The following is a 12,056-nucleotide window of genomic DNA, read 5'->3' as shown; positions in this document are numbered from 1 at the left end:
GGTCTTATAAAGATTATGTGCCCAGAACGAGAAAGACCAGGAGCAGAGAACCGCGTATTACTTGGAGGCACATGACTTGGTCCAGAGAGCTGTGGCCGATGCAGAGGAGCTGTTCTGCAGCGTGCGGGCCTTACTGTCCCTGCAAGAGGTGAGTCTGTGCCCTGGGCCCCCCGCCCCCCGGAGCCCAGAGCACCCCCGGGGCACGCACAGACGCCCCCCACTTGCCTGAAACAAGCCGCCGGCTTCCACTTCTGGGAGTGACACCGACCAGATTTGCCCTCCCTTCTGAAATAACCAAAAAGCAGACAAAAACGTGAAGCAGATGTTCAACACACTAGATGTCAGCATCCGTGCCGTCATCCTGAGCAGAGGCGGCCCCACCTCCGTCCACACTCCGGGTGGCCGAGGGGCACCCAGGGGGACAGGTACGGGGCTGGGCCCCCACTCAGGCTTGGGGCAGCGCCTGCTCCCACCAGCAGGCAACCTCGTGACCCCGAGGCCAGTCGGGGATGATCCAGCCCCGGATGAGCCCTGCCCCAGATCAGCCTGCAAAGTCATCCAAGTGTCTGCGCACTGGGGTCCCAGGGCCAAGGCAAGAGCGGGGCACAAATGTCCATCCGCCAAAAAAGCAAGATGCGCCACGTCTGGCAACGGGTGAGAAATCACCGTGCCAAAATCCCAGTCAAAACTCGCGTGCGAAAATCACCATGCCCGAGCAGGAAATACACCTCAGACAGTCTGTGAACTGGCACAGATACCAGAGTTCAAAGGCAAGGATGTTAAAAATTACTACTGACTGCATTCCTCACGCTCCAAAGGCTAAGTGGAGATACAGGAGACGTAAAGAGAGAGAGCTGGGGAGGCACGCACCGGGTGGGTAGGGGAGCAGAGACTGAGAGGGTCGGAGGCGGCCGCGGACAAGAGTGGAGATCGCCAGAACACCCGTGAGTCGACGTGCCGAGAGTGCAGTAATCGGAACCTTGCGAGGAGAGGAGGGCCAGGAGGGGACAAAGGCTGTTTGAGGAAATAGTGGCTGAAAGCCACTATGAGCCTACTGGAATCCAAGTATGCCAAGGGCACATTGTGACCCAGCTGTCTCCGGCTGGGGGCGGTGAGGGCTCTTCGAGACGGGTCAGAAGTGAAAGCACACGGTAAGTGCAGAGCAGCCGACTTCAACAGAAAGAGTGCCGTCTGGAAGACGGTGACGCAGCGTCACGAAGAGCCTGGAGCGAGAGCTGCTGATCGGTACCCAGCAAACACGTCTCTCGAGGATGAAAACGAAGTAAAGACTCCCCCGGACCTCCAAGACCTGAGCGCGTGGCAGCGGACACGCGACGGGACCGCACAGTTGTCCCTGAGGCAGAAGGAAATCGGCCCCACATGGAAATGTGATCTGCACAGATGAACGAAGGGCACGGCGAGTGTGAGCTACCCGGGAAAACCTGTGACGATTTTCTCTTGTTATTTAAATCTCTCCGAAGGATAGCTGACTGTTCCGGCACAATGATAACAGCGTAGCATCAGGTCGGTAGCACCCGTGAAAACAAGATGTGTGACAAGAGTAGTGTGACGGAGTTTTGTGCTCTGAGTGGAGTGGCAAAATATACTCTAAACCCCGAAGGGATTACGAAAATCTCAGAACAAAGAGGCACACCTAATAAGCCAAGAAGGGCTTAGGAGATCCTAAAAAGCATTCACTTGTCCCTCAAGAAAGCGGAAAAAGGGGAAAGAGAATAAAGAACAGCCGGGCCGTACAGGAGACAAACAAGTCATGTCCCAGTCCCGCGAACCAGAATGGTCTGGATCCCCAGTTAAATGACAGAACTCGTCAGACGGTATGAAGAAGCAAAATCCAACCATGCGCTGCCTACAGGGAAGCCACTTTACAGACATGACTAGGCCGGAAGTAAAAGGATGGGAGACGGTACACGATGCTGACACACAGCGAAGGAAGCCGGGCGGCCCCACCCGCATCAGGCAGAGCAGGCTTCGGAGGAAGAACGTCACGGGGACGAGCGGGTCGGTTTCACGGTGTAAGGGGAGCCGGTAACCACGGAGACGTCATGTTCTAAACTCTAAATACCTAATAGCAGATCGTCCAAAGAAACGAAGGAAAGACTTGTGACATTGCGGCGGAGAGGCAGACAAATCGGTATTAACAGAACAAGTAGACCTCAGGCAGAGAGCTGGGTTTTGCACCACCACCGACCAGGTTGCATAGTGGGTGTTTATAATGCATCTCCCCAGCAGCAGCAGGATTGCATTCTTTTTGTTTCATGGGCACACGACACAGTCTCCACGATAGATCATATTCTGGATCCTAAACATAGAACAAGTCTCAATAAATATAAAGAGATTTAAATAAATAAAAAAAAAAGATGGTGTACCAAGACTGCCATGGAATTAACGTAGAAATCAAAAAGCAGCATAAAAGAATAGTTTAGCCCATGGAGGCAGAAAGCTGATTCGTGGTTGCAGGGGAGGGGCTGCGAGGCCATAGAGAAGAGATGGCTGTTGAGTGGGTAAGGGGTTCCCTTTTGGAATGACAGAAACATTTTGAAAGCAGAGGAGGTGCCTCCCAAGGCTGAACACACGAAGCACCACCGAGCTGTGCACTTTGAAACAGTTAACTTCACGTTATATGAACTTTACCTCAATTAAAAAACAAACCCAGAAAGCTATGGGTGGAATTGCCCAGATACATGGAAAATGAGTAGCATCTACCAAAATAACTATGAGCCAGAGAGCAAATCAAAAGGGAAAGTGTTTCTGAACTGAAGGGGGGAAAAACACGTCAAAATTTTTAAGGCATCTCTAATGGAATGCTTAGGGGAAATTTTGTGACACTAAATGACCATATGACAAAAGAAATAAGATCCCAAATTAATGACCTCAGTCCTCACCATAAGGAAGGAGATAAAGAACCAGCTCCCCAATGAACAGAAGAAAGGAAATCAAAGATCAGAGCAGAAATCAGTAAAACAGGAAACATTAAATTAGAAGGTAAAATCAATAAAACCACAAGTTGTTATTTGAGCAGATCACTAAATACACACACTTCTGCCTGACTGATCAGGAAGAAAAGAGAGAACGTGAATAACCAATATCAGAGAATAAGAGGTGTGACATCACCGTTGATCCCACACATATTAAAAGGATAATAAGGGGCTATCCTGAACAACTTCACGATAATGTGGAAGATTCCTTGAAAGACACAAACAACCAAAACTCACTCAAAAGGAGACAGATCACCTGAATAGCCCTCCATCTGTTAAAGAAACGGAATTTGTAGTTTCCACAAGGAGAACCTCGGACCCGGAAAGCTGTAGCGGCAAATCCCAGCGGACATGTAAGGAAAGCATAACACCAATTCAACACAAACCCTTCTGGAAAACTGAGGAGAGGGGAGCACCCTATGAGGCTAGTGTTACCCTGATACCAAAACAAGAGCCTCAGATAGATGCCTCTCGTCACGAACATAGATGCAAACGTTCTAAACAAAAATTCAGCAAATTAAATCCAACGATATGTAACAAGGAGAAGACATCAATGTCAAGTCGGGACTATCCTGGGAATTTTTTTTAATGCTTTTGCTGTTGTTGTTGTTCTTTTTTGTTTATTTATTTAAATTCAAGTGAGTTAACATACAGTGTTGTCTTGGCTTCACGAGTAGAACCCGGTGATTCATCTCTTACATATATGATGCCCAGTGCTCATGCCAACAAGTGTCCTCCTTAATGCCCATCGCCCATTTAGCCCAACCCGTCACACACCTCCCCTCCAGCAACCCTCAGTCTGTTCCCTGTATTTAAGAGTCTCTCATGGTTGGCCTCCTTCTCTGTTTTTATCTTATTTTTCCTTCCCTTCCCCCACGCTATCTGTTGTGTTTCTTAACTTCCACATATGAGTGAAATCCTGTGATATTTGTCTTTCTCCGACTGACTTATTTCTCTTAGCATAATACCCTCTAGTTCCATCCACGTTGTTGCACATGGCCAGATTTCATTCTTTCTTCATCACCGAGTAGTATTCCATTACGTATATAAACCACATCTTCTTTATCCACTCATCAGTCGATGGACATTCGGGCTCTTCCATAATTTGACTGTTGTCGATGGCGCTGCTATAAACGTGTGCCCCTTTGAATCCGCATGTTTGCATCCTTTGGATAAATACCTAGTAGTGCAGTTGTGGGTTGTAGTGTAGTTCTGTTTACAGTTTCTTGAGGACCCTCCACACTGTTCTCCAGAGCGGCCTCACCAGTTTGCATTCCCACCAGCAGTGCAAGAGGGCTCCCGTTTCTCCACATCCTCGCCAGCATCCGGAGTCTCCTGACTTGTTCATTTTAGCCACTCTGACCGGTGTGAGGTGTTATCTCAGTGTGGCTTTGATTTGTATTTCCCTGATGAGGAGTGATGTGGAGCGTATTTTCAAGTCTCGGTTGGCCATCGGGATGTCTTCTTTGGAGAAGTGTCTATTCATGTCTTTCGCCCATTTCTTCACTGGATTACTTGTTTTTTGGGTGTTGAGTTTGAGAAGTTCTTTATAGATTTTGGATACTAACCCTTTATCCAGTATGTCGTTTGCAGATATCTTCTCTCATTCTGTCAGTTGCCTTTTCGTTTTCCTGATTGTTTCCCTTGCTGTGCAGAAACTTTTTATCTTGATGAGGTCCCAATAGTTCATTTTTGCTTTTAATATTTATTTTATTTTTTAGAGAGAGAGAGAGGCAGAGAGAGAGAGAGAGAGAGCGTGTGCGCATGAGCGGGGGAGGGGCAGAGAGAGAGGGAAAGAGAGAATCCCAAGCAGGCTCCAAGCTGTCGGCGCTGAGCCCAACACAGGCTCAAACTCATGAACCGTGAGATCATGATCTAAGCGGAGAGTCGTATGTCCAACTGACTGAGCCACCCGGGAATTGTGTAACATTCAAAATCAATCAATTTGGCTCACCATATTTTTTTAAAATTAAAGTAAAAACATACGATCACCTCAGTAGATGTGGAAAAGCAGGTGACTAAACCCAACACTCATTCCTGATTGAAAAAAAATACTCTCAGCAAACTATTAATAGAAGGAAAACTCCTCAAGCTGATAGAGGGCATCTGTGGGACTCCCATCACACCTGGGTGGAAGTCCAGGGCTAGGACAGCGCTATGTACTCTCACCCCCTTCCTCCTGAGTTGTATTTGAGTTGTAGCCCACTCAGCAGGTGAGAGAAGGAAATTCAAAGTGCCCTGTTGGGAAGGAAGAAATACAGAAGCCTTTGCTTTCAGACAGCATAATCACGTGTATGGAAAACCTCATGCAATCTACAAAAATGATAATAATAATAAAGCTACTGGGACTACCAAGCAGTTGCACCAAGGCTTCAGGACGCAAGGACAAGATGCAAAGATTAATTTTATATTTCTGTATACTCCCAACAATTTACCAGATATTAAAAATTCAAAAACAAGGGCACCTGGGTGGCTCAGTCGGTCGAGCATCCAGCTTTGGCTCAGACCGTGGTCTCGCAGTTCGTGGGTTCGAACCCCACATCAGGCTTTGTGCGGACAGCATGGAGCCTGCTTGGGATTCTCTGTCCCTCTCTCTCTGCACCTCCCTCACCCATGCTCTCTCTCTCTCAAAAAGAAACATTAAAAAAATTTTTTTAAATAAAAAAATTCAAAACAATACCATTTGACAGAATGAAAATGAAATTTGATAAAAAAGTGGAAACACCTACCCTGAGAACTGTAACACATTGCTGAGAAAGTGAAGGAGGCCCAAACAGATGGCGGGATATACCATGTTCATGGGCCAGAAGACTTGATATTGCTAAGATCTCAAATCTCCCTAAATTTTCTGTAGTCCTGACCAAGAAGCTGCAGGCTTTTTTACAGAAATTGACAAAATTATTTTAAAATTCATGGGGCGCCTGGGTGGCGCAGTCGGTTAAGCGTCCGACTTCAGCCAGGTCACGATCTCGCGGTCCGTGAGTTCGAGCCCCGCGTCAGGCTCTGGGCTGATGGCTCGGAGCCTGGAGCCTGTTTGCGATTCTGTGTCTCCCTCTCTCTCTGCCCCTCCCCCGTTCATGCTCTGTCTCTCTCTGTCCCAAAAATAAATAAAAAACGTTGAAAAAAAAATTTAAAATTCATATAGAATTGCAAAAGACATAACATAGCAAACACAACTTTAAAAAAGAAAAACTAGGGGCACCTGGGTGGCTCAGTCGGGTAAGCGTCCAACTGCGGCTCAGGTCATGATCTCACAGTTTGTGAGTTTGAGCCCCACACTGGGCTCTGTGCTGACGGCTCAAAGCCTGGAACCTGCTCTGGATTCTGTCTCCCTTTCTCTCTGCCCCTGCCCCGCTCACACTCTGTCTCTGTCTCTCTCAAAAATAAATAAACATTTTTAAAAAGTTAAAAAAAAAAAAAAGAAAAACTAAGTTGGAGATCTAACACTATCTGATTTTAAGACTTATTATAAAGTGACAGGAACCAAAGCAGTGTGGTTTTAATGTAAAAGTAAGACATGAGATCAATGGAACATAACAAAGAATCCAGAAATAGACACACTTTACAGACACAAAACTGATTTTCAACAAAAGAGCAAAGGCAATTCAGTGAAGAAAGGCTACTCTTCAAAACAGTAGGCTGGGGGTGCCTGGATGGCTCAGTTGGTTAAGCCAGCGACTTCAGCTCAGGTCATGATCCCATCGTTTGTGGGTTCGAGCCCCGCATTGGGCTCTGTGCTGACAGCTCAGAGCCTGGAGCCTGCTTCAGATTCTCTGTCCCCCTCCCTTTCTGCCCCTCCCCCCGCTCATACTCTGTCTCTCTCTGTCTCTCAGAAATAAATAAATGTTAACAAAAATTTTTAAAAATAAAATAGTTAAATAAAACATTGGTGCTGGAGCCACTGGAAATGCACACCCAAAACACAGATGGAAGGACTGAGCTCAGAGCAGATCATGGACTTACAGGTAAGAGCTGAAACTACAAAGCTTCTAGAGGAAGACACCTCCGGGACCTTGGGTTCAGCAAAGATTTCTCACCTACGGCAACAAAAGCATGATCCATGAAGGAATAAATTGATAAATTGGAGTCTGCTCTTCAAAAGACACTATTCAGGGAATGAAAAGGGAAGGCACGGACTGGGAGAAAATATTTGTGAACCATATGACTGACAAGATTTGATCCAGAATATAAAACACTCTTGGGGCGCCTGGTGGCTCAGTCGGTGAAGCGACTGCTCTGGCTCAGGTCACGATCTCGAGGTTCGTGGGCTCGAGCCCCGCGTCGGGCTCTGCGCTGACAGCTCGGAGCCTGGAGCCTGTTTCGGGTTCCATGTCCCCCTCTCTCTCTCTGCCCCTCCCACGATCCACCCTGTGTCTCTCTCTCGAAAATAAATAAGCATTAAAAATTTCTTTTTGATTTAAAACACTCTTAAAACTTAATAATAAGAAACAACCCAACAAAAAGAGGGCAGTTGAGCAGACACCCCCAAGGGGAACGTGTGGATGGTGGACGATGACATGCAGGGATGGTGAACCCACCAGTGAACCAGCGAGACGCCGACGGTCATGGAAAACCACAGCACGCTGTGACAATGGCTACGATCGGGAAGACTGAGCATACTGATCGTCAGCGAGGACGGGGAGGGACAAACCTCCGGCCGCTCGGCTGGGGGCGTAGCACGGACCACGCTCTGGCAGTTAGACACAGGCCACCGTGTGAGCCGGCCCCGGGTGTGAGTGGATAAACGCCCCGTGGCGGGTTCTCCCCGTCAGTTAACGGGCACGAATGCGCGCAGCGATGTGGATGGGCCTGAAATAATTACGCAAGGGAACAGCGCCGGAGACAGCACGTGCCGTCAGCCCACGGGCGTGAAACCCTAGAAAACGCAAACGGGCTCAGAGTGCCGGAGTGTGGCTGGCGGCCGCCAGGAGGGAGGGACTGAGGGACGCGTGCGTTGTTTGGCTGTGGAGACGGCCCGAGACGTCTCATCGGAGCTGATGGAAGCACGGGGCGTGGGGGGACGCGGGGCCTGCCCGCGCCCTGACTGTGTCTCTGCGCGCCCAGGTACAGAACGTCAACACGCCTCTGATGAGGAGGCTGGCGCAGCTCCGACTCCATCTGGCGGAAGTGTCTCTGGACCTGCTGGAGCTCATCTGGGCGGAGGCCCTGGCCCGCCAGTTTGAGCAGAGCCCCGTGGAGAAGCTGCTGGTCAGCTACCTGCAGAGCGTCAGTGACTACACCTCCGTCGGCTTGGTAACCGTCCCCGAGACCAAGGGGCCTCCCCCGCGTGCGGGTCTGCGGGGGCCGTGCTGTGATGGCAGGGCCACCCGGGGGCGGCTGGCGGGACGAGCCCTGGGCCTGGCGGGCCTGGGGGTCTTGCCGAAGAAAGCCCCCCCCCCCCGTCTGACGGTCGGTGGGGGGTCTGCTGGCGGACTGTGCACGAAGCACTGTCCTCCCCAGGGCGTGCGTGTGCTTTGCCTAAGCACGTCGGCATGCTAAAGAGCTCCTCAAAGCTGAATTCGTGTTGTTAAAGAGCAGCTGAATTTGCAAAATACCTGAAGGAAACACATTCTGCCATTTTTAGACACTCTCCTAGATTTCATGTAGTATGAGTCAAATTAATTTGACATAACTATGGAGACGTGGAAGATAGCCCTGAAACTGAACTTGAGGCAAACTTACATTATTCGTTGGTGAGCCCCACCTCCGGGTTCTGCAGCCAGGCTTCCGTGACCTCCCGACGCCTCAGCCCCGGAGACCCCCCCCCCCCCCCAGATGCAAAAGGGAGCGTTTCTCAGAGTGCTCGGATGTTGTCCCTCCCGGGGGCCTGAGACCAGGGACTCCAGGGGCGCGACCCGGGGACCCGGGGACGGGAGGGGGCCGGTGTCTCCCAGGGCCGGGCGAAAGTAACCACAGGCGCTTTGTGCTCCCGAAGAAATGGTTCACCCTGAAGCGGACTCTGGCCCACGTGGTGCTGGCGCAGCTGGGGGCCCTGCACTGGCCACGCACCGGCTTCGCGGAGCTCCGCGCCCGGCAGCTGGGCCTGGCGGGGAGGGCCCTGCGCCTGCTGGCCGTGCAGGCGGACCCCGTGCGCCCCACCGTCTACTGGGAAGAGGGCCTCTCGGTACGCGCTCCTGCCCTCGGCTCGCCCGCAGACCCCTCACCCGCGCGCGAGAACAAACCGTGTATCTAAGACTCCCCTACTCTCAGTAAGAACCGGGATGTCAAACAGGCCTCGAATTGTCCCTGGTTGAGAAGGTGGTGTGGCCTGGGGCGCCTGGGTGATTCAGCCGGTTAAGCCTCTGACTCTCGATTTGGGCTCGGGTCAGGATCTCACGGTCTGTGAGTTCGAGCCGCGTGTCAGGCTCCAGGCCGACGGCGCGCAGCCTGCTCGGGATTCTCTGGCTCCCTCTCTCTGCCCCTCCCCACCCCTCAAAATAAATAAATAAACATTAAAAAAAAAAAAAGGAGGGTGGTGTGGCCTGAGCGAGGGAGAAAAAGGCAAGAAGTGGTCTGTCCGGTGTGACCAGCCGGTGGGAGAGAAACACAGACCGCTGGGGACAGACTGGAGAGGAGGGGGGGCAAACACACGGGTGGTCCGAGGGCAGGACGTCCCCGGCAGCGGCCCGCGGTTCCTGGTGTTCCCCGCACCTCAGCAGCTCTCCAGCGAGTCCAGGGTGTGCCCAAGTGCGGGTGCAAAACCCCCGCTCACGTGCAGCAGGGGACCCGAGCCCCTTCCTCCCTCCCACCACCCACACTGCCTCGTGGAGCCGACACAACGGCTTGTGCCCCCCGCACTGGCCGCGTCGTGCACGCAGGCCCACACCCTTCTCTAGGGCCCCCTGCCAGGCTGCCCCGCAGGCCGGGTGCCCCTGGGGAGCACCCCACCCCCGAAGGGACCCTGCTGACGCTGCTGCAGGGCTCCAGGCCACCGTCCAAGGTGCCTCGTACATACCCCTTCTTCCATCTGGAAGGCACCTGCCCAAAGGCGAAGGCAGGCTCATCCCCACAGACCCTGCTCTTCTAGGAAGACCCCCAGCCCCAAGCGGCTGAGCTGGCCGACAGGGGCGCCTTCTCCACAGGCAGGTGCTGAGCCGAGCGGCCATAAGCCTCTGGAGACCATTCTGGAGGACGACGCCTGCGAGGATCGCTACAGGGACCAGGGACCCTCCAGGGCCGCCTCCCAGGAGCACGGCAGGAAGGGCTGGGATCTGCAGGTACGGCCCCTCCCACGCGCCCCGCGACGCCCTGCCCGCAGCCCCGGCCTGAGCCTGTGTCCCTGCAGAGAAAGATGAAGCTGGCCCAGCGGTACCTGGCGCAGGCGTCCGAGGTGCTGCTGCAGTGCGTGCGGGTGGCCCTGGGCGGCTGCCTCCTGGACATCGCGGCGGCCGCCAGCCTGGAGATGGTGGAGTGCAGCGGCACCCTGGACCCTGTGGCCACCTGCCAGTTCCTGGCGCTGTCTCAGGTGGGGCTCTGTGCGCCTTCCTCCGGGCCCTTCTTGGCCACCTGGGGAGAGAGCGGCCCCGGAGCACCCGGCGCTCCCTCCCGCCGGCGCCCGGCCGGTCTCTGCCTTGAGAGCGGCGCTCAGCCGGAAGAGGGCGCTTCCGGCCACCGGAAGCAGTAGGGAAGGCCGCCCCCCCACCCAGGTTCCCTGAGCCGCAGCCCCTGTTACCGACATCCCCGGTGGCCGGGCAAGCCTCGTGCTCTTGAGGCTCAGAGCAAAGGGGTGGGCGGGTGCCGCGAGCGCGGTGGCGGGGGGCCGGGAGCAGCACGGCATCCCAAGAAGCCGGTAGCAGGAGCGGCCGTGCAGCCCCGTCCACCCTCGCGCGTGGGCGCCACCGGCCCAGGGCAGGGCTCAGGCCCCCGGGCCCCTCCTGTCTGGTTCAGAGCTGCTCGGCCTCAGAGATGATGCGGGACGTGCTGTTCACGGCCACGGACGACACCAGCAGCTCACAGCTGGCGGCCCTGCTGCGGCTGGAGCACCAGCTGAAGCGGAAGGGGAGGACGTCCACCAACTTGTTCGCGAGCGTGAGGCAGAGGCTGGCGGTCGTTTCCAAGGTGAGCGAGCCCCCCGAGCCGTCCCCGTTCTCACAGCTGTGCTGCGTCGCTCTGCTGTGGCCAGCCCGACTGGGGAGGATTCCGGCCGGGTCCAAATCCTGGCTCCCCTCTTGTCGGCGCGCGGTTCTGGGGTGCCACTCACCCTCTGTGACCTCCCGTTCCTCGAGGGCCTCGTGGGGATGAGGGCCCGCCGCCCCGGTGACCCTACATCCCAGGCCCGCGGCAGAGGGCGGGAGCGACAGGGCCCCCGAGGGTCCTCCTTCAGCTGCCGTGGAACGCTGCAGTCACCCCACCTCCTCGTGCTGGGACGAGCAGCTGTGAAGAGGGGTATTTGAAGGAGCGGGACTCGGTGAAAACCTAGCAAGTCGGGAAGCGGCCTGGAGCCCTCTGGCTGGTCCCTCTCCCCTCCTTCCCTGTTGCTTCTGTGCACCTGTGTGGGTCTGACCTCGTTCCCTCCCTCCACGGCTTCCTGTCTCCCTCCGTCCCCTGTCTTGCTTGCGGTGAGGCGTCCTGTGCTCCATGGGAAGTTGAGGGGCGCCCCTGGTCTCTTCCCACCAGATGCCAGTAGCTCCCCCTCCAGTCGGGACACCCCGAACTGTCCCCAGAACCGCCCCCTGCTGAGAGCCAGGGCCTTAGCCCCCGTGCTGGAAAGCCTCCCTCCTCCTGAGGAGCACTGCAGGCCCCAGGAGGTGCAGGGACCGCAGGCCGGTCCACAGGCAGGCCGTTCCCCACAGCCCAGCTGCCCACCTTTGGAGGACACGTCCGTGTGTGTCACTGTGGCTGGGGTGATGGTGACCCAGCGCTAACTTCAGAGGAAACCTGAGGGACCATGTACATCAATCAGTGCATGTGCAGGGCTGAGGACAGAGCCAGACGCAGGGGGCGCAGGAGCTCGGTCCAAGACGAGACCCAGTCCGAGGTGGGATGAGGTCCAAAGTGGAACAGGGTCCATGGTGGGACGGGGTCCGAGGCGGGACGGGGTCCATGCGGATCAAGTTCGAA

The 12,056-nt window shown here is 54.3% G+C and overlaps 1 protein-coding gene across 1 annotated transcript in view; it reads left to right on the top strand.

Moving 5' to 3' along the window:
* The window catches only part of CFAP46 (cilia and flagella associated protein 46), a 93,844-nt gene that overhangs the window by 64,663 nt on the left and 17,125 nt on the right, over window positions 1-12,056 (top strand). Inside the window, 6 exon segments of the mRNA XM_053910095.1 lie at window positions 13-148; window positions 8,061-8,249; window positions 8,932-9,120; window positions 10,079-10,213; window positions 10,282-10,461; window positions 10,884-11,054. Coding sequence (XP_053766070.1) covers window positions 13-148; window positions 8,061-8,249; window positions 8,932-9,120; window positions 10,079-10,213; window positions 10,282-10,461; window positions 10,884-11,054 — 1,000 coding nt within the window.

This window comes from Panthera pardus, unplaced genomic scaffold, assembly GCF_024362965.1.
Source record: "Panthera pardus isolate Hobbes unplaced genomic scaffold, ASM2436296v1 HiC_scaffold_22, whole genome shotgun sequence".
NCBI lineage: Eukaryota > Metazoa > Chordata > Mammalia > Carnivora > Felidae > Panthera > Panthera pardus.
Note: the sequence above shows the minus strand (reverse complement) of the source record. Positions and strands in the feature narration are given on the sequence as shown.